The following is a 19,792-nucleotide window of genomic DNA, read 5'->3' as shown; positions in this document are numbered from 1 at the left end:
GCCTCCGCCCGCCTCTTTCCACAGCCACGGCCAAGGCCTGCGCCCCGCCCGGCGAGCGCGCGCCGGCCGGCCTGACATCGCCTCCCCCCGGGACCGCTCCGACCGCCCACCCCCGCGCACGTTCCGGGCGGCTCGGCCCCAGCCCTCCTCGCGCCCCCTGTGCCTGCGTCCCGAGGGCCGTCCTGCACGTCCCCTGCCCTCGAGGGCTCCGGGTCTAGGGGGGCCCCAAAGCCCGCCGCTGAGAAGGAGGGCGCGGTGTGGTCAGTGAGGGCAAGGGGCAGCACAGGGGTTGTGGCCCAGACGTGAGGAGTGCACGGAAGGCTTCCTGCAAATGGTGACCCAGGCCCAGGGGGAGGAGGAGGACGGGCGTCGGCGGCGATCGGCACGTTGGGGTTCAGCGAGGTGAGCCTGTGTGCTCAGCGGCAAGCAGGGTCCCATGCTGCGCGATCTTGTAGGCCAGGCTGAGGCTGGTTAGAGGGCACCTTCAGGGAAATGGGGAACCACAGAAGACTCTAGAGCAACGCAGTAACGTGGTCCAGAGTTGTGCTTTAGAGAGAGCGCCCTGACTTCTATGTGGAGGAAGATAGAGGCAGGGACAATAAGGAGGCTGCTGGCATAATCCTGGCTGGTCCAATGAGGTGGGACGGTGAGGGGGGCCGGGGAGGGGTGGGGGGCGCTGGGAAACCAGGAGAGCAATGACTCAGAAGGCAAAAGCAGAGTGTTTCTAGAAGGCCAGGGAGGTTCCCAGTGTCAGGTGTCACAGAAGAGCATCCTTTTGGGACTGGGAATTAGAGGCTGGTGGTTGGGGGCGAGGGGGCAGGAGCAAGAGCCAGGCTCAGAAGCCAAAGGAGCAGCCACAAGGGAGGAGGTGGAGGCAGCATGCGCAGTAGAGAGTTTAGATGAACTGAAGCCAGGAGAAGGGGGGTTGGGTGACAATGTGTGTGTGTGTGTGTGTGTGTGTGTGTGTGTGTGTGTGTGTGTGTATTCTAAGTGGGAAAGAGCCAAGCCCTCAGCAGGTCCAGAGAAGGAGCAGGGAGGGCCCAAGGCTGCCTGTCTCTGGGTCTAGGCCCACCTCCATCACCCCTTCCCCTTCCTACTGCCTGCCCTCCAAAGGCCTCCCACTTTGCTGTCCCCCTGCCAAGGTACACACCAGCCCCGCCACTCCTCAATGGGGCCTCTCACCCTCGCCCACCTCCAGAGCCTGGGCCCACTCCCGTCCTACCCCTCAGACCAGGGGAATTGCAAGGGGTCTTTGGGTCTGGTCTCCTGGCCTGAGCCAGCCCAGAGGGACTACAGGGGAGCCAGGCAAGGGCCTTGTTCAAGGAAGGCGACAGGGCATGGTCGGCCAGGTACCTAAGAGGACACGGGCTGGAGTGGAGAGCTGGGGCCCTGCCCAGAGATGGTGTGAACACCGGGTCCTTGATGGGGATCAGGTAGGGGCGAGTGTTCAGGGAGCGGATGGGAGCTAAGCAGCAGGGACTGAAGGTTGACAGCATGGATCCTGGAGGTAGACTGCCTGGGTTCAAGTCCCAGGGCCACCACTCAGCAGCTGCGTGCCCTTGAGCAAGTTATCTGACCTCTGGTGCCTCAGTTTCCTCCTCTGAAAAGCTTGTTGTAAAGATTAAATCTGTGAATCCGCAAAGAGTGATTAGCTCTGAGTGTGAGCTGATCTTCGAGTCGGGAGGGGAGCTCAGTGAAGGGGACACTGTGAAGCAAGCCGACCAGTGAGGGGGGCGCTGTGCCGGGGAAGAGGCTCCCGTGGGCTCTGCACACACAGACACTCAAACACACTCAGCCAGTCCCCAACACGGTCCCTCCCCCAATTCTCCTGACTCACTCCATAAACTTCCCCAGGGCCGTCCGGCCTGGTTCTATGCGGTGCACACCATCCCCTCCCTTCTTGCCCTGCCGATGCCCTGCAGGGAGGGAATGCTCTGGCTCCTTCTTTCAGTCGGCCCTGGAAGGCCAAGTCTGGGCCCTGTCCTGTGGTCCTGTGGCCCCAGTGTTCACAGGCCCCCCTAGGTGGACCTCTGCTGCTCATCCCCCAACAGATGCTGAGACAGTCATGCCACAACCACGCCACAGCTGCCTCCTTGTCCACCAGCTCCTTGCGCAGCAAACCTCAAGGCAGGAAATGCGTGTCTTGGAGCCAGAAGTCTGTAGACTCTCCCACCAGGCTCACCTCTGAGCGAGGCCAGGCCAGATTCTCAGCCAGGCTCGCCATCCCATCTGTCAGGGGCTTCCACCTTTGCTGTGTCTCTGGTGATGTCTAGATATCAGTGAGTCAGCTCTGCCTGTGGTCACCTGCTGTGTGGCCTTGGACAAGTGCTGCCTCTCTCTGGACTTCAGTTCCCTCAGCCACAAGAATCAGAGGCTGGCCAGAGAGGATTCAAGGACTGTTCTCGGCCTGAGCAGGGGTGTCAAAGGGGGTGGGTGGTTAAACTGAACCAGATGAGGCATGTAACCTGCTTAGCGCAGCCCCTGGCAGAGCCGCCGCTGGCGCCCGCCTGCTGGTTCAGAGCATGGGCTGAGGAGTTGAGCAGACCTGGGTTTGGATCCCAGCTCTGCCTCTCTGTGACTGTGGGCAAGTGACCTCATTTCTCCAAACCTCAAATTCCTTCTCTTGGAAAGGGGGATAATGATAGTCCCTAATGACAGCAGCTAACCTTCGCAGGGCCCTTACTCTGTGCCAGGCACTATTTGGAGTACTTTATGGGGATTAACTCATTGAATCCTCACAACAACCCTGAGATGACCCTTTGAGATTGGTATCATTATTGTCCCCACTTTGTAGCCTGGGAAACTGAGGCACAGATGGGTTAACTGACTCGCCATGGTCACGGAGCTGGGAAGTGGGTGAGCTGGGAATTGACCCAGGCAGGCTGGCTCCCCAGTCCTCGTCTTTCCCACAGTGCTAAAGGGCCTCTTAGAAGAGATAGTGAATACACAGGGCTTAACACAGCCTGGCACATAGTAGTGGCTCCGTAAATGTTAGCGACCCTTATTACCGTTACCATCTTCTCCCATCCCTTCTAAATTTCTATCTTGATCTGCCGATAAGAAAACTCTCCAGGCTCCAACCACCCCAGGTTGGAGCCTAGGGAGGGTGTGGATGGAACCTTCCTCTTGCCACCCTTTGTCTGTCTGGCCAGCTGAGGGGAGGAAGGGGTGTTTGCACAGATGTGTGGCCCAGGGTGTGCACCTCGTCTGGGGAGGGTTGTGGTGCCAGTAAATTCCTGCTCCACCAGGGCCTTGGTGATTGTGTACCCCCCATCCCCACCCCTGACTTCCCACATCTGCTGGAGGACTAGACTCCTCATTCTACAATTCCTGGAAAGTCTGTCCCCTGTCTAACCCTCCTTCTTCTTTTCGGTCGGGAAATGAAGACCTCTCCTGCAGCCCTCACCATTCTCTTCACTTCCAGCCCAGGGGATCTCTCAGCCCCATCCTCAAAAATCCCAGTAATGCAGTGGAAATTAAAGTTACCTTAAATATTCTAATCTTATAACAATTTTGCTTCAATCAACAACTAAATGTGACCACATGTGCCCAGACCACCCAGCAGCCTGGTTGGAGGTTGGGGGGTGTGGGGGGGGTGAGCTCCTAGAGGGATGGAGGGCAGAGGGCTCTCTCAGGCATGGGCCTGGCTCTGGAGGGGCTCCCTGGTGGAGAGGGCTGCAGGTCCTTGGGTCCCTCCCTCTGCTTTCTCCTGGCCTACCCACGCTGGGCAATCCGTCCCCTTCCTCACCTTCCCCCAGGCAGCCTGGGGAGCACAGCAGGCCATGGGTGGAGTCTCCCTATACTCTCTCCTCAACAGCTGGGCTGGGGGGGCTGGGGGCTGGTGATGTTCTACGGGCGAGGGGAGGCCAGGGCTGGCTTGATGGGCCTGCAACGGGAACAGAAGGGCTTGGTTTAGGGGCCGGCCTGGTGGCGCAGCGGTTAAGTTCACACGTTCCACTTCTGGGCGGCCCGGGATTCGCTGGTTCAGATCCCAGGTACAGACATGGCACCTCTTGCCAAGCCATGCTGTGGCAGGCATCCTACATGTAAAGTAGAGGAAGATGGGCATGGATGTTAGCTCAGGGCCAGTCTTCCTCAGCAAAAAGAGGAGGATTGGCAGAAGTTAGCTCAGGGCTAATCTTCCTCAAAAAAAAAAAAAGGGCTTGGTTTAATGCTCTGCTGGGTCATCTTAAAATTCGTAATAGGGGCTGGCCCAGTGGCGCAGCGGTTAAGTGCGCACATTCCTCTTCCACAGCCCAGGGTTCACCGGTTCGGATCCTGGGTGCAGACATGGCATTGCTTGGCAAGCCATACTGTGGTAGGCATCCCACATATAAAGTAGAGGAAGATGGGCACGGGTGTTAGCTCAGGGCCCGTCTTCCTCAGCAAAAAGAGGAGGATTGGCAGCAGACGTTAGCTCAGGGCTAGTATTCCTCAAAAAAAAACAACAAAAAAAGTCTTAATAAAGTCGTGCATCGCTTAACAATGGGGATACATTCTGAGAAAGGCATTGTTAGGTGATTTTGTCGTTGTATGAACATCACAGAGTGTACTTACACACATCTAGAGGTGTAGCCTACTACACACCTAGGCTGTATGATACTCCCGTTGTATATGCAGTCTGTCATTGACTGAAACGTTGGTATGCGGCTCATGACTGTTCTTTTTTAACAGGGAGCTCTGCATTTTCATTTTGCACTGAGCCCCATAAATTACGTAGCCGGTCCTAGTGGAAGCCCACACTGCCCGCACACCCCTCTCTCTGTGGGCCCATCTCACTCCACTCTCACACTCAGTCAACCCCCCGTCAATAAAAATTGATTGGGCACCTACTTTGTGCCGAAAAGTAGTGCTGGAAGCTTGGGGATACAGCAATGAACAACACAGACATGGCCCTGGTTTCACAAAATTACTCTCTGCCCACACGCAGACACTCACATATCCACATACAGTAGTTTTGCAAGACATTTCCCCTAATAACGTGCTCATCATAACTGCCAATTATGAAAGAGCCTATGCCAGGAAACGTTCATACTTCATCTTGGTTCATCCTCAAACAGTCAGCGAGTTAGGCGTTATTATCCCCATTTTCCAGATGAAAAATTGAAGCTCAGAATTCAAATCCTTTGTCTAATGTCACATAACCAGTAAGTAGCAGAGCCAGGACTTGTCTCTGTCTCTCGTTTTCACCCCGCCACACCCCGGCCGCCACATTGCATTAGCTGCCTCCCCAGGGGCAGATGCTCCAGCATCTCCATGTTCCCTGCCCCCAGAACAGGCTTACGTTTTTGTTAAACAAAGTAATTCACCTACAGACACACTCCTCAAGGAACATAAGCAGACAAACACACACTGAAACACAAAAACATACACCTGTAAAACAATGTACTGGATAAGACCTTGGTGTCCCATACTGGACTATTTGGTTCAAATCCTGGATCTACTATGTCCTAGCTGTGGATCTCAGTTTTCTCATCTGCAAAGCAGGAATAGTGATGGGGTTGTTGTGAATGCTGAGAAATACATGTGAAGTGCTTACACCAGCGCTGACAATAAATATTAGCCGTTGCTGTGAATAACATTTGTCCACACTCACTCACACATGCTCTCACACCCATCACACCATCTTCCCAGCTCTCCTCCAGCCTAGCTCTGTCCTAGATGCCCTCATGCCTGACAGTCCAGGCCCCCAGAGCCAGGAGGGAAGAGCAGCTGCCTCTCTCGGTGTCCTCCGGGCTATACCTGGGCAGCCCACATGTGCGGTGGGGGGCGAAGGTGCTGCTCCTCACCTGCTCTTGGTCCATCAGAGAAAGCTTCCTGGGGGAGGCCTCCGTCTAAGCAGTTAAGTGAGCCAGGTTGAGGCAGAAGGGTCCTGCCCTGTGCCTTGGCTCCCTCCATTGTTCCTCACAACACCTAACCTCCTCTGCAACACCCTCTCTCCACCCCCTTCCCCACAGTAGAAACTTTCCTCTCCTCCTGCCAGAAGCGTAAATTGCCCCCAGGAATGCACTGCTGCATCCCACAGCTCCCCTGGCAGTGGCCAGCGGCCGTCCTGGGGTCAGGCCTGGCCCTGCATCAAAGGCTGGAGAGCGGTAACAGCGAGGCTTTTCGCCTGCCGCCACCCGCCCCTCCCCTCCCACCAGCCCTTTGGCTTCCAGGAAACAGCACATGGTAGCACTTAAGCTGGGGGAGGACGGGAGGATGCTCTTCCTGCACCACCCCCCATCCACAATGAACTACTTGTTAGACTATTTTAATTTCACTTAATGCAATTTCTGCTCCTGAGCCTCTGTTGCCACCTCCTTCTCAGACCTGGATGCCCAGAACAAATGTAGAGGAGGCCAGTCCACCATGGGAGGGTGTAACCTGAATATGGAAGTGTCATTTGTGCCGGCGGTCTGGGGCAGGACAGGACTCTTACGTGGGGGAACCAGGCTGGTGCTCTGGTCTCCAAGCAGGAAGTAAAGGGGGTTGGTTAGGGGAGGGCTCAGAGCTGGCTTGCAGAACTCAGGAGGCCAGCAGGAGAGTTTAGGGTGTGCATGGGGGCCACAGACTTCTTAGCCAATGTGCTCTTTCCACTGCCCTGTATTGTGCAGGGAGGCCCTCAGCCTGGCCATGATGTGAGCTTTGCTTTCAAGTCCCGTGGGTGTGACAGGAGGAAGGGGGCACTTCCAGGCTCTGACCAGCCTCTGAGATATGCCCCATCAGGTGCATCTTCCAGCAAATTCTGAAAACCAGGAGTCCAATGATCACTCTCTGGGACAGCAGAGTGGTGATCTGGAGACCCCTGGTGGCCAAACGCTATAGAGCGAGGCCTTTCCTTAGAGCTCTGCCCAGCCAGCCAAGCCCAAAGGCCACCAGCACCGACTCCTCAGCCCCAGCACTCCACTAGGACCCAGGTTTCTGACCTCATTAGTCAGCCCCTCCCATACGGCCAGGCAAACCTGCGCCATCTTGCTGGGAGGGCGTGAGCCAGTACATCAAGGAGAATGGGGAATGGCCTAGCCTGGGGGCTGTCCCAGCCTCACAGTCGTAGTAAAGCAGAGGGATATGTAATTTACAACTAATTAATTCCAGGGGTGGGGGTACGGTGGGGGGACCTGAAGGTAAGTTGCTGGCACTTGTGTGTTTGGCTCATTTGGGAGAGATGAGGAGGTGACGTCCAAACAGCTCCATAGTCCTCAGCCCTTCCCTCCCCTCAGCCCCAGAGGCGCATCACACAGTTGAGGGGCTGTAACTGGGAAAGGTCACCAAGGGGCCTTTGCTTCCCCAGCTTGCCAACCCTGTGTTGTTGCCTAAGTTTAATTCTGGGGAAGGAAATATCCAAAACCTCACGCTGTACAAATGGCTGCTGGAAAGCAGGTTGTGGTACTGGGAGGAGAGGAAGGGCGAGGGTACCCCTGGAGAAGGGAAAGGGTGGTGCAGCTCACTTTTCCTGGCAGAGTCCAGACACCACACACTTTCCACATCTGGGCCCCAGCATTCATTCCGTTCATCCCTCCTTCATTCACTCAAACTGTGGTGTGATCTGACGCAGCTCTATACTGGGCGCTAGGGATACAGTTGACCAAAATGAGGTGCCTGCCCTAGGGCCCCAATTGAGGCGGAGGTAAAGAGGCTCAGAGAAGGATGGGATCCCAGAGAGAACATTAGCCTCTCTATACTTGGGGACACAAAAGTGACCTTTCCTCCCCCTTCGTGGCCTAACCCAGCTGGAGGCAGCCAGTTGTGTGCAAACCGCCTCTCACTGGTGTCCCAGAACCCTGGTCCTAACCTACACAACCCAGAAACACTTCAAGCACAATGCATCTATAACTGTTCCTCTCATCTCAGGCCTGTCCACTGACCTTGGGGGAGGCCTAGGGACCCTGGTTACCCGCAACAACCTGAGTATTTGGACCTCAAAGCCCTAGGCTGTTCCCAAGAACAGTGCTATCAAAAATGGCCTGACAACCTCTGATCCCCGCCTTTGAAAGCTATCCTAAAAAAAAAAAGCTATCCTAAGCTCTGTAAGGCCTGTGCCCTCCTCCCCCGACAATACTAACCAGGCAGCATCATTAAGAACAGGGGCTTTGGAATCTGGCTGGGGCTTTGAAACCTGGCTTCTCCACTTACTAGCTCTATGACCTTGGGCAATGTGTCGCCTTCCCTCTAAAAATGGGATGACACACAGAGCTCAGTACAGCGTCCAACACGTGGTGAGCACTCAATAAATGGCTCCCCAACACCTGGGTTTTATTTTTTTTTTCAAGATTGTTTTTTATTTTTCCTTTTTCTCCCAAAGCTCCCGGGTACAAAGTTGTGTGTTTTTGGTTGTGGTCCTTCTAGTGGCATGTAGGACACCACCTCAGCATGGCTTGATGAGTGGTGCCATGTCCGCACTCAGGATTCGAACTGGTGAAACCCTGGGCCGCAGCAGCAGAGCATGTGAACTTAACCACTTGGCCATGAGGCCGGCCCCCCAATACCAGGGTTTAAAAATGGTCTTTCCTAGCCAAACCTTCCAACTCATGGTGGCCAAGGGCCCAGGATCATCCATTTTAGGTATGTCTGGGATAATAGTCTGTTTGTAGATTTTGCTACAGACAGCAGACCACAAATGACTCTGAAGGGGCCTCATTTGCTCCAAGTTTCCCAGACTCTGGTATGTGGGGAGAAGCCATTCCTAGACCAGGTAAAATGAAGGCAGGGCCCAGGAACTTAGCTGGTCTCCTCACCCCATTGCAACAAAATTCCCAAGGCTGAGCAGAAAGAAAACAGGACATGATTGGGATTTCACTCAAGAATGTGTCTTTATTGAAGAATCTGTAAGAAAAAAGGATGAACCCTCTGTAAAAAGAGGAGATGCTGCCTCCAAACAGCAGGCAGGAATGAGAGACCTGGGTGGCTTCCCAGAAGTCAGTGTTTCCGGCACGACCGGCTCCCCTATCCTGGCAAGCGCTAGCGTGTCACACTATAGCTAGCAACTCCGATCCACCCTCCCAGCCTCTCCTCTCCCGGTCCCACAACCCTGGATTCCCTATGGCCATTTCCCAACAGCTCCTGAAGGCCCAGGGACAGACGTGCCAGGCTTCCCTCTTAAAGGGGTCAAAGTGGGTTTTGCTTTGGAAAATTCAAACAGGAATGTAAAATGGTTTGAGCTCTTTCTAGTCCAATCAAGGATGACTACATTCAGCCCCTTTGGAAGGAAAGGGAACAAAGAATTTCCCTCCTGAATGTGCACACTTGTGGGGTAAATGGACTATGTTACAGTCTGTTCTTTATTAGCACGGAGAATGGAAACAAGGTGAGAAGAATATATAACATCCATGTTAAAGAGTCACTGAGCTCTAGAGGACAGAGGCAGCACTGAGGCTTTCTGATCCCACAAGTGCTCCTGTCGGCTACCCTGAAGTCCTGGGGACGGTCACTCTTCTCCAGCTGGGAGATTGTCCTCAATCCGCCTGATGAACCTCATCCGGATTTCTGTCACACCGTCTCCTTTCAGGGTGTCCTGGACAAACTTGGCCTCCACAGCCATCTGGACCTGGGGACAGTGGGGAAATGAAGAGGCAGCTGCCTAGCCACAGCCCCTGGGAAACCACTGGGGATGGGGCTACAACTGGCCAATCCCCAGAAGCCAAAACAAGGGGGCTGGTTTCCCACAAGGACAAGATTGCCAACTCCAACGTTTGCTTGCAAAAGGCAGGGGCCCAACCCAAAAGGAGAGACTTCACAAAGAACACCCAGGAATGAGACTGTCACCAGATAAGCCAATATGGGAAAGTGTTCCTAGGCTTTAGGGGCTGACAGCACCATCTCTCAGCCTAGTAGGGAGGATCATCATCACGTGGAGATGTCCAACTTGGATCCCACACTCAGCAGTGTCACCATCTCAGACAGCGAAGCACTGGGGTGAGCCAAAGATCTTTCTCCTCTCTCCCTCTTTCACTCAAACATTTTTCAAGCCCCTACTACATTTCAGGTGTCCTGGAAGGTAAAGAGCTGCACTCACCATCTCCAAGGCTCCCCGCAACACCCCACACAAGAGATTGGAATAAATAAGGGATGAGTGGTTATCGGGAAGTTCCACAAAGTCCACCAAGGGGTTATTTTCCAAAATGAGGGAGAATTCGTCACCAGCTGGGCTCCAATTGGTGATGCTTGGAGTGATGCCCAGGTACATCTTGAACGCCACCTGCCAAGGGACACACAACAGCACTATGGGGAAGAGGAGTAAGGCCTATACAAGAGGGAAGGTGATGGGACTGGCAAGGAGGAATTAAGTGGCTTGGGAACAAAACTGTGGCCTCTGCAAGACACTGAAGCTTTAGGTATTTGGGGCAAAAAGGAAAAGCATCTGTGCACAATTACACACTCCTCTTCTTCAAGGTATCTATGCAATTAGGCAACAACTTGCTGTCTACCTGCAGTTTTTTTTTTTTTTGAGGAAGATTAGCCCTGAGCTAACATCTGCTGCTAAGCCTCCTCTTTTTGCTGAAGAAGGCTAGCCCTGAGCTAACATCCATGTCCATCTTCCTCTACTTTATATGTGGGACGCCTACCACAGCATGGCTTTTTGCCAAGCGGCACCATGTCCGCACCTGGGATCCAAAGCAGCGAACCCCAGGCCGCCAAAGCGGAACGTGCGCACTTAACCACTGTGCCACTGGGCGGGCCCCCCAACCTGTGCTTCTTAGTGGAAGGGAGCACTGATCTTCTGACGGAGGTGGCTGCCCTGAACCAGCACCTGAGCGCAGAGAGGCCCCAACCTACTTCCCCGTCCTCTCTCTGTGCTATCTGAACACTTCTTCTTGAAAGCGAATACAGGTCACTGGGGCAGAATTACTCTGCAGACATCTTTCCTTCTGTCTACCGTCCTAATTCCAAACCTCACAGAGCTCTCTCCACTGTCAACCCTCTCTAGGATTTGGGCATGGCCAGCATGCTCCACAACAGAAACAACCAACCTTTAGGTAACTGACTCCACAAAGCTACAGGTGTCTCATCATTTATTATTAATGCTGTAATACGCAACACTAATATTATTAATAGCAAACAGTTACTATATATACACCAAGTTAAATATATTAATTTTACCTGAATGCTCACATTCATTATTTCATTTACTCCTTACAACAACCCTGTGAGGTAGCTCTTACTTTCTTCATTTTAAAGATGAGGTAACGGTAATTAAAGAGGTTAAAAGTAACGTACCAAAGAACCAGTAAGTACTGGAGCCAGAATTTGAAGGCAGGTTTGTCGGAGTCCAAAGCCTGTGCTCCTAACCCCCTGCTCCTCGGCTACATCTTCGCGGTGGAGGGATCTGGCTTTGGTTCAGTGGAGCTTTCATCCACAGGGATGCTCCTAACCACTGCTCCCTTTTTCATAATCTGTGCTATTCCCAAACCCTCAGGAAGTGGTAGCTTTGGCTCAAACAGCTGCCTAACTAGTATTTTGGAATATTAAAGGCCTCTCTAAGGGACATGGAAAAAGTGGTAAGCAGTGCCTCCCAATGGCAATTCTTCGGCATGGCCAGGTGGCCCCAGATAATGACCTTGGCAATGACATCTGCAGTTTCCCGAAAGTCGTGGCACCTCCCGACATTTGACCGTGCCAAGAAATCTTCAATCAGCCGGACTCCAATGTTGTAGCCCCTGGGAAGGAAAAGAGAACAGACTATACTATGGGGTCTGAATGTCTCATGTCTGAACATACGGCTATTGTGGTAAAGGGAAAATGGGGACAATCCCAAAACATTCCACTAAATGACCTCAGTGGAAACTACCCAAAATGTTGGTTATAAGAGAGTAGACCCAGGGCTGGCCCCATGGCCGAGTGGTTGAGCTCGTGCGCTCCGCTGCAGGCGGCCCAGTGTTTCGTTGGTTCGAATCCTGGGCACGAACATGGCCCTGCTCATCAAACCATGCTGACGCAGCGTCCCAGATACCACAACTAGAAGGACCCCCAAGGAAGAATATACAACTATGTACCGGGGGCCTTTGGGGAGAAAAAGGAAAAAATTAAATCTTTAAAAAAAAAAAAAAAGAGAGTAGACCGTGTTCTGGGTTCTAAAGGACCACGTAGATTCAGTGTGCTGGAAGCCCCGTTCTTGTCTCTCCCACAGAGGGGCTCACTCACATTTTGTCGAGCTGTTTATTCACATCTTCGTCATTTTCATAGTCCTTGCATAGTTGGGTGACCAGAGCCCCATAGGTCAGGGTGAAGAGCTCAGAGCTCTAAAAGAGATTCAAAAGGCAGTCAGGACCAAACTGCACAAAAGAGAAAGTTTGGTAAGAGTCTGGATCAGCCTCCATGAAACTGTCAGAATTCAAAGGAAGGTCACCTGTGTCTAGTGGGAAAGAATATCATTCACTGTGGAGTGGCCAAGAGATTTGGCCCTCTAGGGTCAACGTGGCAGAGCTGCAGCTAGACCCACTATCAAAGGCTGTAAAAGGCACCTCATGCACTGAGCAGTCACTCTTTTAACACACCAAGGTGGGCTTCTGCCAACCCTGGACCCACCATGGCTGCCAAGTCTAAGCTTGGGTCACCAGAATCTGATGTGGGAGCAGCAGTAGTCATTCACCAGATACTGTGAAGGACCCAAAACAGACATTTACAAATTAGTCCCTGGGTTGGCAGGAGTGACCAATGGCTTCTCCAAAGTTTAGCATATGTGGCGTGTCCTGGCCTAGAGTTAAACTGCACTCCCAGGGTCCCAACTAGGAGCAGCAGAGGACCCAGGGGCCCAGTCAATCAGGAAGGAAGTCAGTCTTAGCTGAAGACCATTGCACTGATAAGCCCTCTCCTAAGTCATCAGCATGGAAAAAATACTGTTCCTCTTGACACATAGCTAAAATGTTTCCATAAAGTGAGTAACTCTGAAAGCAATATACTCTTTTGTGTACCTGAAACACACTACTGACCTGGACTGGTTTCTATTACAACCAGAGCTAAAATCGGAGAAACTCTCAGATAAAGAAGCCTGTCACCTGCCTACCAAGAAACAGAGAGATGTGGAAGATGAAAGGAATGGCAAATACCAAGGTTACAAAATGAAAGCAGCAGGTGAAGGGAAAGGCATTATCAGAGTTAAAGTAAGAAACATGTTAACAGTACATTTGGACCAAAGGATTTACACAGAAATAAGGGTGAAAAATCAAGATTGCCACCCAACCACTCCCTTCCAAATGGAGGCTTGTCAAACTTGGAGCAGAGCACCTTTCTGTCTTTAAGTCTCCTGGGGAAGAAAGTCCAAGTAATGTTAAGGAACGGCCTCGTGGTGACGTCACTGCAAGAATAATAATGTGAGTGCCTTCTGCTTACATACTGCATTCTATTTTTCATCTCATTTTCCACCCCACAATAACTGTGTAAGGCAGAAAGGGCAGGAATTAATCTCATTTTATGAAGTAACTGAGACTCAGAACGGTTAAGTAATCTGCCCAAAGACAAACAGTTGTTTATTGACAAAAGTAATTTTGGGGGACAAAAACCAAGAGTTTCTAAGCCAATGGTCATTCTATCCACTGTTAGTCACAACTGCAATATTAATAACCCCGCCTAAAAAAACAAACAAAAAAGCTTAGCTGCACTAGGGAGTCAAAGAAAATCAGTTTTGCAATCAAGAAGCTCTTTGAACTGAACTAAAACAGTCAAATCAGGGTGTCTCCAAGAGACCATTTACCAAATACGGCAATTAAGGGGAAACTACTAAGGAGGAAAATAATTTTTTAGTAAAGTTAAGGGTTTGGCACTAGAATGGCTTGGGCATGAATGGATGGAGACAATCCAGCACTTACCAATCCACAGGGTTGGCACCACTGCATTAAATCAGGAGAGCTTTCCTTCCATTATTCATGAGCCCTTGGATGGAGACTCCAAGAGCCTCGGCCCACCATGATGCCAAATAACATGCACATCGTGAGTTATCAAGCACCTTATCCAGGCAGCAGCCCCCAATTTACCAATAAGTAAAACCAAGGTCCTAGCAGATAGACCTGTCTGTGGTCACAGAATCAAAATGCCTGGGATCTGAGAATGAGATCCCTGACCCAGGCTCTCCACACCCTCTCTTAATTTGCAAGTCTGTCTCCATCTTCAATTGTGAACCAAGCCTGCAACATAAATATACAACTTAAAGATCTTCATGCTTTAAAAATAGGTGTAGGGCTATGTATAGAAAAAAATCATTATGCAACATTTACTATGTATCAGGGACTATCTAATAGGAGGTAGACAGATAATAAACCAAATAAACAGAATACATGGTTTGCAAAAAAAAAAAACACAAAAGGAGATTAGGCAGTATTCATGTTCATATGTGCATGGGGGGGGGCGGTGTCAATTTTCAATAGGGTAGTCAGAGAAGGCCTCATTAAGGCGATAATTGTGCAAAGACCTGAAGGAGGTAAGGGTAAGCCATGAAGACAGCTTGGAAAAAATTCTGCGCAGCAAGCATAAAGGCCCCGAGATAGGAGTATGTTTGCCATATCTGAGAAACAGTAAGGAGTCCAGCATGATTAGAGAGGAGTGAACAAAAGAGAGAACAGACGAGGAAGCGCAGAGAAGTAACAGGAGGTCGCAGAGTGTGAAGATATGGGTTTTCAGTCCTCCTGACCCTTATAACGAACGTCCATGGGACCTTAAAGGTCAGCTAATTCACCCAGTCCAGTTTCTTCACCAAACAAAAGCACCACATCCTCCCTCCCAATGAAAACATGAATCTCTTCTGCAACACTTCTACTTTCAGACTGTTTTATGTTTAAGAATAATAGTTATTAACATTTATAAAACTCTCAGAATGTCTTCACAGTTTCTCACTGATCCTCAGAACAACCAAGAGAAGTTAGCAGAACAAACACAATTTACCCCCAGTTAAACAGGTTAAGTAACGGAGACTCATCAGTTTTCTTACAGTGGAGCACTGTCCTGAAAAGAGTTGTGTGATCCTAAACCACTGCTCAATCTCAAGCCTCAGTTTTTCCCATCTGTACCACGGTAACAATATTATCTGCCCTTCAGGGTTACTGTGAAATACCAAAGAGATAATGTTTCTGGAGCACCTGTTGCATGCTACATACTCAGGATATTGTTATTTTTATTCTTAAACTGGTTCACAGAGAGCACTGTGATCTAGGTTCAAGGAGGGAGATTTTGAATCAATGTAAAGAACTTTCTAACAATTAATAAGGCAGATAAAAAGAATACTTGGTTTGTAGGCAGAAGACCTGATTCTGCGTCTGGCCTTGCCACTTACTAGCTGAGACTTAAGGTAAGTCATTTCACTTTGCTAAGCCTCAATCTCCTCACATAGAAACAACAGTAAAATCTGTCATGCCTATCACAGGGTTGTTGAGAGGAGCTAATAAGACAATAGCCTTGAAGATGCTTTGCAGATCAAGAAATGACAGGAGCAGTTTCATATTGGCATAGCCAACATGATCTCCACATACTTCTCCAAGTACTTCAGGCACAAGCCTAGAAGAGTAAGTTAAGCCAAGCCTACATTCAGGCGAGCTACTGCACTTGATGTTTTCAAAAGGGTTTTCAGCTAGTGCCCCAAACCAAACATCAGATTTCCTTAAGGGGGCTGATCTTTGGAGCTAATGCTCCAAGAGTCACACTTACTATTTATGTCAAAACAAGTAAGCCTGTGTGACTGGCCCCCAGCAGCTGGGGAAGGAAGATCAGTAATAGGATTGAGTCCAGCCCCCTCTCTTTTCTCCAGCCTCCTGTCACGGAGACTGAGAGCTGCTACTTATGGAATAACTCACCTGAGCTCTGGAGAACTGAGAGGCTGGGGGTGGGTTACCAGTAACAAGACACAAAAGAAGGGCAGGCCTGATGTCCCCGGTATTTAAGAACCAAACACTACACAGATACACAAAGGCGAATACTTTTACTAATGAAGATGCCAGCTGACATTTACTACGTGTCAACTGTGTTGCAGGTGCACGGCCACACTGCTAGCTTTACATGCATTACCTCAACCAAGCCTCTATCTTTACTTCATTTATTTATTTATTTTTAAAAGATGGTGAAATTGATGCTAGAAGAATGAAGAAACTTGTCCAAGGTCACACAGAAAGCAAGCACTGAAGCCAGGACTCAATCCCAGACGGGACTACACCCCTGTGCTGTGTATGTCTCTCTTACAGAGTACGTGCTTCTCAAGGTCAGAGACTAGGATGTCATCTCTGCGTTTCCCACAGCACCTAGAATAGAGCTCTCCATACAGCTGGGGCTCAGGAAAACTCTGCTAGACAAAGGGGCTGTTTCTGTTTGCACAGACTAAAGGCAGAGATCTAGCTACCTGAGCATATCAACCTTTAAGTCTTGGAAGGCTAACAGGGAACAGAGCAATTAGCAGAAGGTTGGCTGATTGGAAAGAAGGCTGCTAGAGGGGAAGACTCTCCACCTAGAGAGATGAGCGTGTCAAAACCCTGTGGCCAAAAAGAGCATCATGTGACAAGCCCCAAGCAGGCACCAGTTCGAGGATGCACTCAAACTGTCACACCATTCATTCAATAAATACAGACTGCCTAGGCCCAGGCATCATTCTAGATGCTGGGAACGGAGCAGCACACACAACAAATCCCTGCTCTTGTGGAGTTTACATTCTCATGGGAGAGACTGAAAATACGCAAGTGAATATATAATTTGAATGAAATAATTAACATGAAATAAGACAGTGCTACGAAAAACACTAGAGTAAGAGAATAGAGAACTAGTCAGGTGGTCAGGGAAGGCCTCTCTGAGGAGGTGACATTTGAAACTGTGCATGAAGTGAGGAGGAGCTCAGTGACTATCTGTGGGAAGGAAGTTCCAAGCAGAGACTCCAGTAATTGCAAAAGCTTTGAGGCAGGCGTGTACGGCTGCCCCTTCCTAACCCCCTCACTTCGCTAAAGCTAAGTGCATAACGGGACTGGAGATGGAGCCTGCAGGTTCCTGCTCAAGTGGTATTAAAGATTTCAATATTGATTCCAGGAAAAAAAAGTACAAAACACGAGCAAGATACGAGAACTAAGCAGGAAGACCTCTCCTATCTGCTCACATCTTAGGAAAAGGAGCAGGAAATAAGCATTTACCACGGCCCATTTATTTTACACTGTTATTTAATCCTAGGTAGGCATCATTGTCCCCACTCTACAGAAAAAGAAATTGAGGACCAATCGAGTAAGACAGAATTCCAACCAATGCCCATGCTTTGCCCCTACATGTTACTGTTTCCTAGCAAAATATTCTCTTCTTTCTCTTATTCTTTCAAACTCTATTTCCTCCAAAATAGGAATTCTTAACCTGCGACCCTTGAAGTATCTTCAGGGGCTCCACAAATGCCCCCAAAATGTAAGCAAATGTCTGTGTGTATGTTTGTCTATTTAATATTTCTGAGAAGATCCACAGGTATCATCAGCTTCTCAAACGGGGTCTGAGAGAGAAAAAGTTAACTACTTCTGTGGAGTAACAGGGCCTCTTGCAGCCCATGGTTGCTGGCTGTTCCTGGTGTAAGACGGAAAGGCGAGCGGAAGTGTAACCATCCCCTCTAGAGCAGAGTGTCAACAAAGGGCCCCTGATCTGCCCTGCCTGCAACCCCCTATACTAGGTTCTTAAACAGGAAAACAAAGCATGGGCAATTCTGGAGGAGGGAAGAATATGCCAAAGAAAAGGAACATCTGGCAAGAAGTCCCCCGAGCTTGGAGAAAAATGTCATCCACCTTACTTTGCAGGCCCAGCCCCCACTAGCAGCCGAACTTCATGGGACTATACGGTGTCTCCCTCTTCCCAGGACAAGAAGGGGGCGCCCCTGCCCCATCTCTCACCAGAGGGGCACCACTCACTGCCTACCCTGGCCCACCTCTTACTCCACGATACCCAGTTCCTTTCTGGCAAGACCACTATGGGAGTGTCTCTTACAATGCCAAGGCACAGTGCGCGAGAGAGAATAGTCTACTAGTCTGAGGCATTAGCTCTGGAGTTGAGAGAGACGTGGGTTCAAATCCTAACTCTTCCTAACTGTAAATTCGGGCAAGTTAGGCAGCCTCTCGGAGCTGTAAAAGGGCGATAACGCTATCCACCTGAGAGGATTACTTTGCGGATTAAATGAGAATGTACGTAAAGTCGATGGCCCAGGACCCAACACACAGCAAGAGGGCAATGCGGGGTAGTTACTGTTACTACCGTCGTTGTTGTTGACCCAGCACAAGGCTGCACTCCGGCCTCGGGGAGGGGGTCTCTGAGCTACTCCAGCGGCCCTCCCCCCGGCCTCAGGCCCGGACGCCCCCGGGATGACCCGCCGGGCAGCCTCCTCCTCCTTCCCGCGGAACACCCCTCCCAGCGCTCAGAGAGGCCGCCTCTCCCCCTGCGCCCGCCTCGCGTCCCGCGCCGGGCCCCTTCCCCAAAACGGGTCGTTCCGCCCCGCCCGCCGAGGTCACGCGCTCCCACTTACCATTTTCTTGCTCTCGGTGCCACGGTTCGCCTGCCTCGACATGGTGCCGGCCGTCCCACCCCGCCTCGCCACAGACCCACTCGGCGACCCCTCCTCACACCGCTCCACCAAGCCACGGCCCCTGAGCCTCCAGCCCTGACCGGCGCCGACTCACCGCGCCTGCGCGGCCTGCCGCGAGGCACCACGGGACTCGTGGTGTAGTCGACAAGCGTAACTCCCGCCCAACAAACATCAGACTACAACACCCAACAGCCCCGCTGGCAGCACCGCCCCTTAGTTCAGCCAGACTACAACTCCCAGAGTGCTTCGCGCGCGGCTGACTCGTAGAGCCTGGCTCCCCCAGGCTGCATTCTGGCCGCTGGGTGGCGTCCGCATCTTGCGGTAATCCTGTATCGTGCACACGCTTTTGGTTCCTCCCCACCCCTCCACCTCCCACTCAAAGATGCTCCGCAAATTCCTCTCTCCCTGGGGTTGGTCTTGGAAAGTCCCTCTTTCGAACTAGCTTCTTCCGCTGTTGCTGCGATTCAGATTCAGAAGCTCCCAGGGTGTCCCAGAAAACTAGCTATCGCTCATAATGCAGATCTGGGTTCTTAATTACAAAAATATTTAATGACCACCTACTATATGTCAAGCCCTTCGCTAGTGGCTTTCTCTTCAAATTGCCATCTGTCCCCGAACCCCAAACGCAGCCAGCATCTACATCCTACCACCTGTGCCCTCTTGATGGAATATCCAGTCTGTTAGAAAAAGTCCAGGTCACTTTCTCCCTCTGCCCGCCCTAGAACAACTATACTGCCTGGTTCCCAGAAAAGAAAGTTCATCAGTTTTGGTGGCAGCCAGTCTTGGATTTTAATCCCAGCTTTGCCATTTTAGGCAAGTTACTGGATCTCCCTCAGTTGCTGTGAAGATTGGTGAGACATGAATGCGGAGCACTTGGGCACAAAGTGAACATGTATTTCCTTTCTTCCAGCCACTCTCTAAAAACACAGCCCAACAAACAGTCCCCCAAAACACAAGGGGAATGTGCTGGCCACTTTCTTACCCACCACCAAGGGGAAGTCCTACAGTCCCTGACTGTAGCTCTTTGGTTCCAGCTCCAGCCATGCCTCCCTGACTGGTCAGTTCTGAAGAGGCGGGGGGGGGGGGGGGGGGGTCCCTGAGCACCCTCTTTTCACTTAGTCTGGTAGCCTGACTCTGCAGCAGCTGCATTCTAGCCCCTAGCTTTCACCATGACAACCAGCCTGCCCAGACATGAGCCAACCAGGCTGGGGAAGGCTGGGGGGCCCAGACTCCTCAGGCTGAAAGCCAGTGCCCGAGATTCCCCCAGTCTCTCCCTCAGGGTGCAAGACCAATCATTATTAT

At 51.1% G+C, this 19,792-nt stretch overlaps 1 protein-coding gene across 1 annotated transcript; it reads right to left on the bottom strand.

Moving 5' to 3' along the window:
- Nucleotides 1-8,767: 8,767 nt before the first annotated feature.
- TRAPPC3 (trafficking protein particle complex subunit 3) lies at nucleotides 8,768-18,728 on the bottom strand. Its single transcript, XM_001503641.6, has 5 exons — nucleotides 18,431-18,728; nucleotides 12,121-12,218; nucleotides 11,537-11,636; nucleotides 9,995-10,177; nucleotides 8,768-9,526 (listed from the first exon to the last, which is right to left on the bottom strand). The coding sequence occupies exons 1-5, from the start codon at nucleotides 18,470-18,472 to the stop codon at nucleotides 9,407-9,409; spliced, it is 543 nt and encodes a 180-aa protein (XP_001503691.1). The 5' UTR covers nucleotides 18,473-18,728; the 3' UTR covers nucleotides 8,768-9,406.
- Between the last annotated feature and the right edge of the window lie 1,064 nt (nucleotides 18,729-19,792).

The sequence above is a fragment of the Equus caballus genome, chromosome 2, assembly GCF_041296265.1.
Source record: "Equus caballus isolate H_3958 breed thoroughbred chromosome 2, TB-T2T, whole genome shotgun sequence".
Classification (NCBI taxonomy): domain Eukaryota; kingdom Metazoa; phylum Chordata; class Mammalia; order Perissodactyla; family Equidae; genus Equus; species Equus caballus.
The sequence above is the reverse complement of the archived record's forward strand: the minus strand, read 5'-3'. Positions and strand labels throughout refer to the sequence as shown.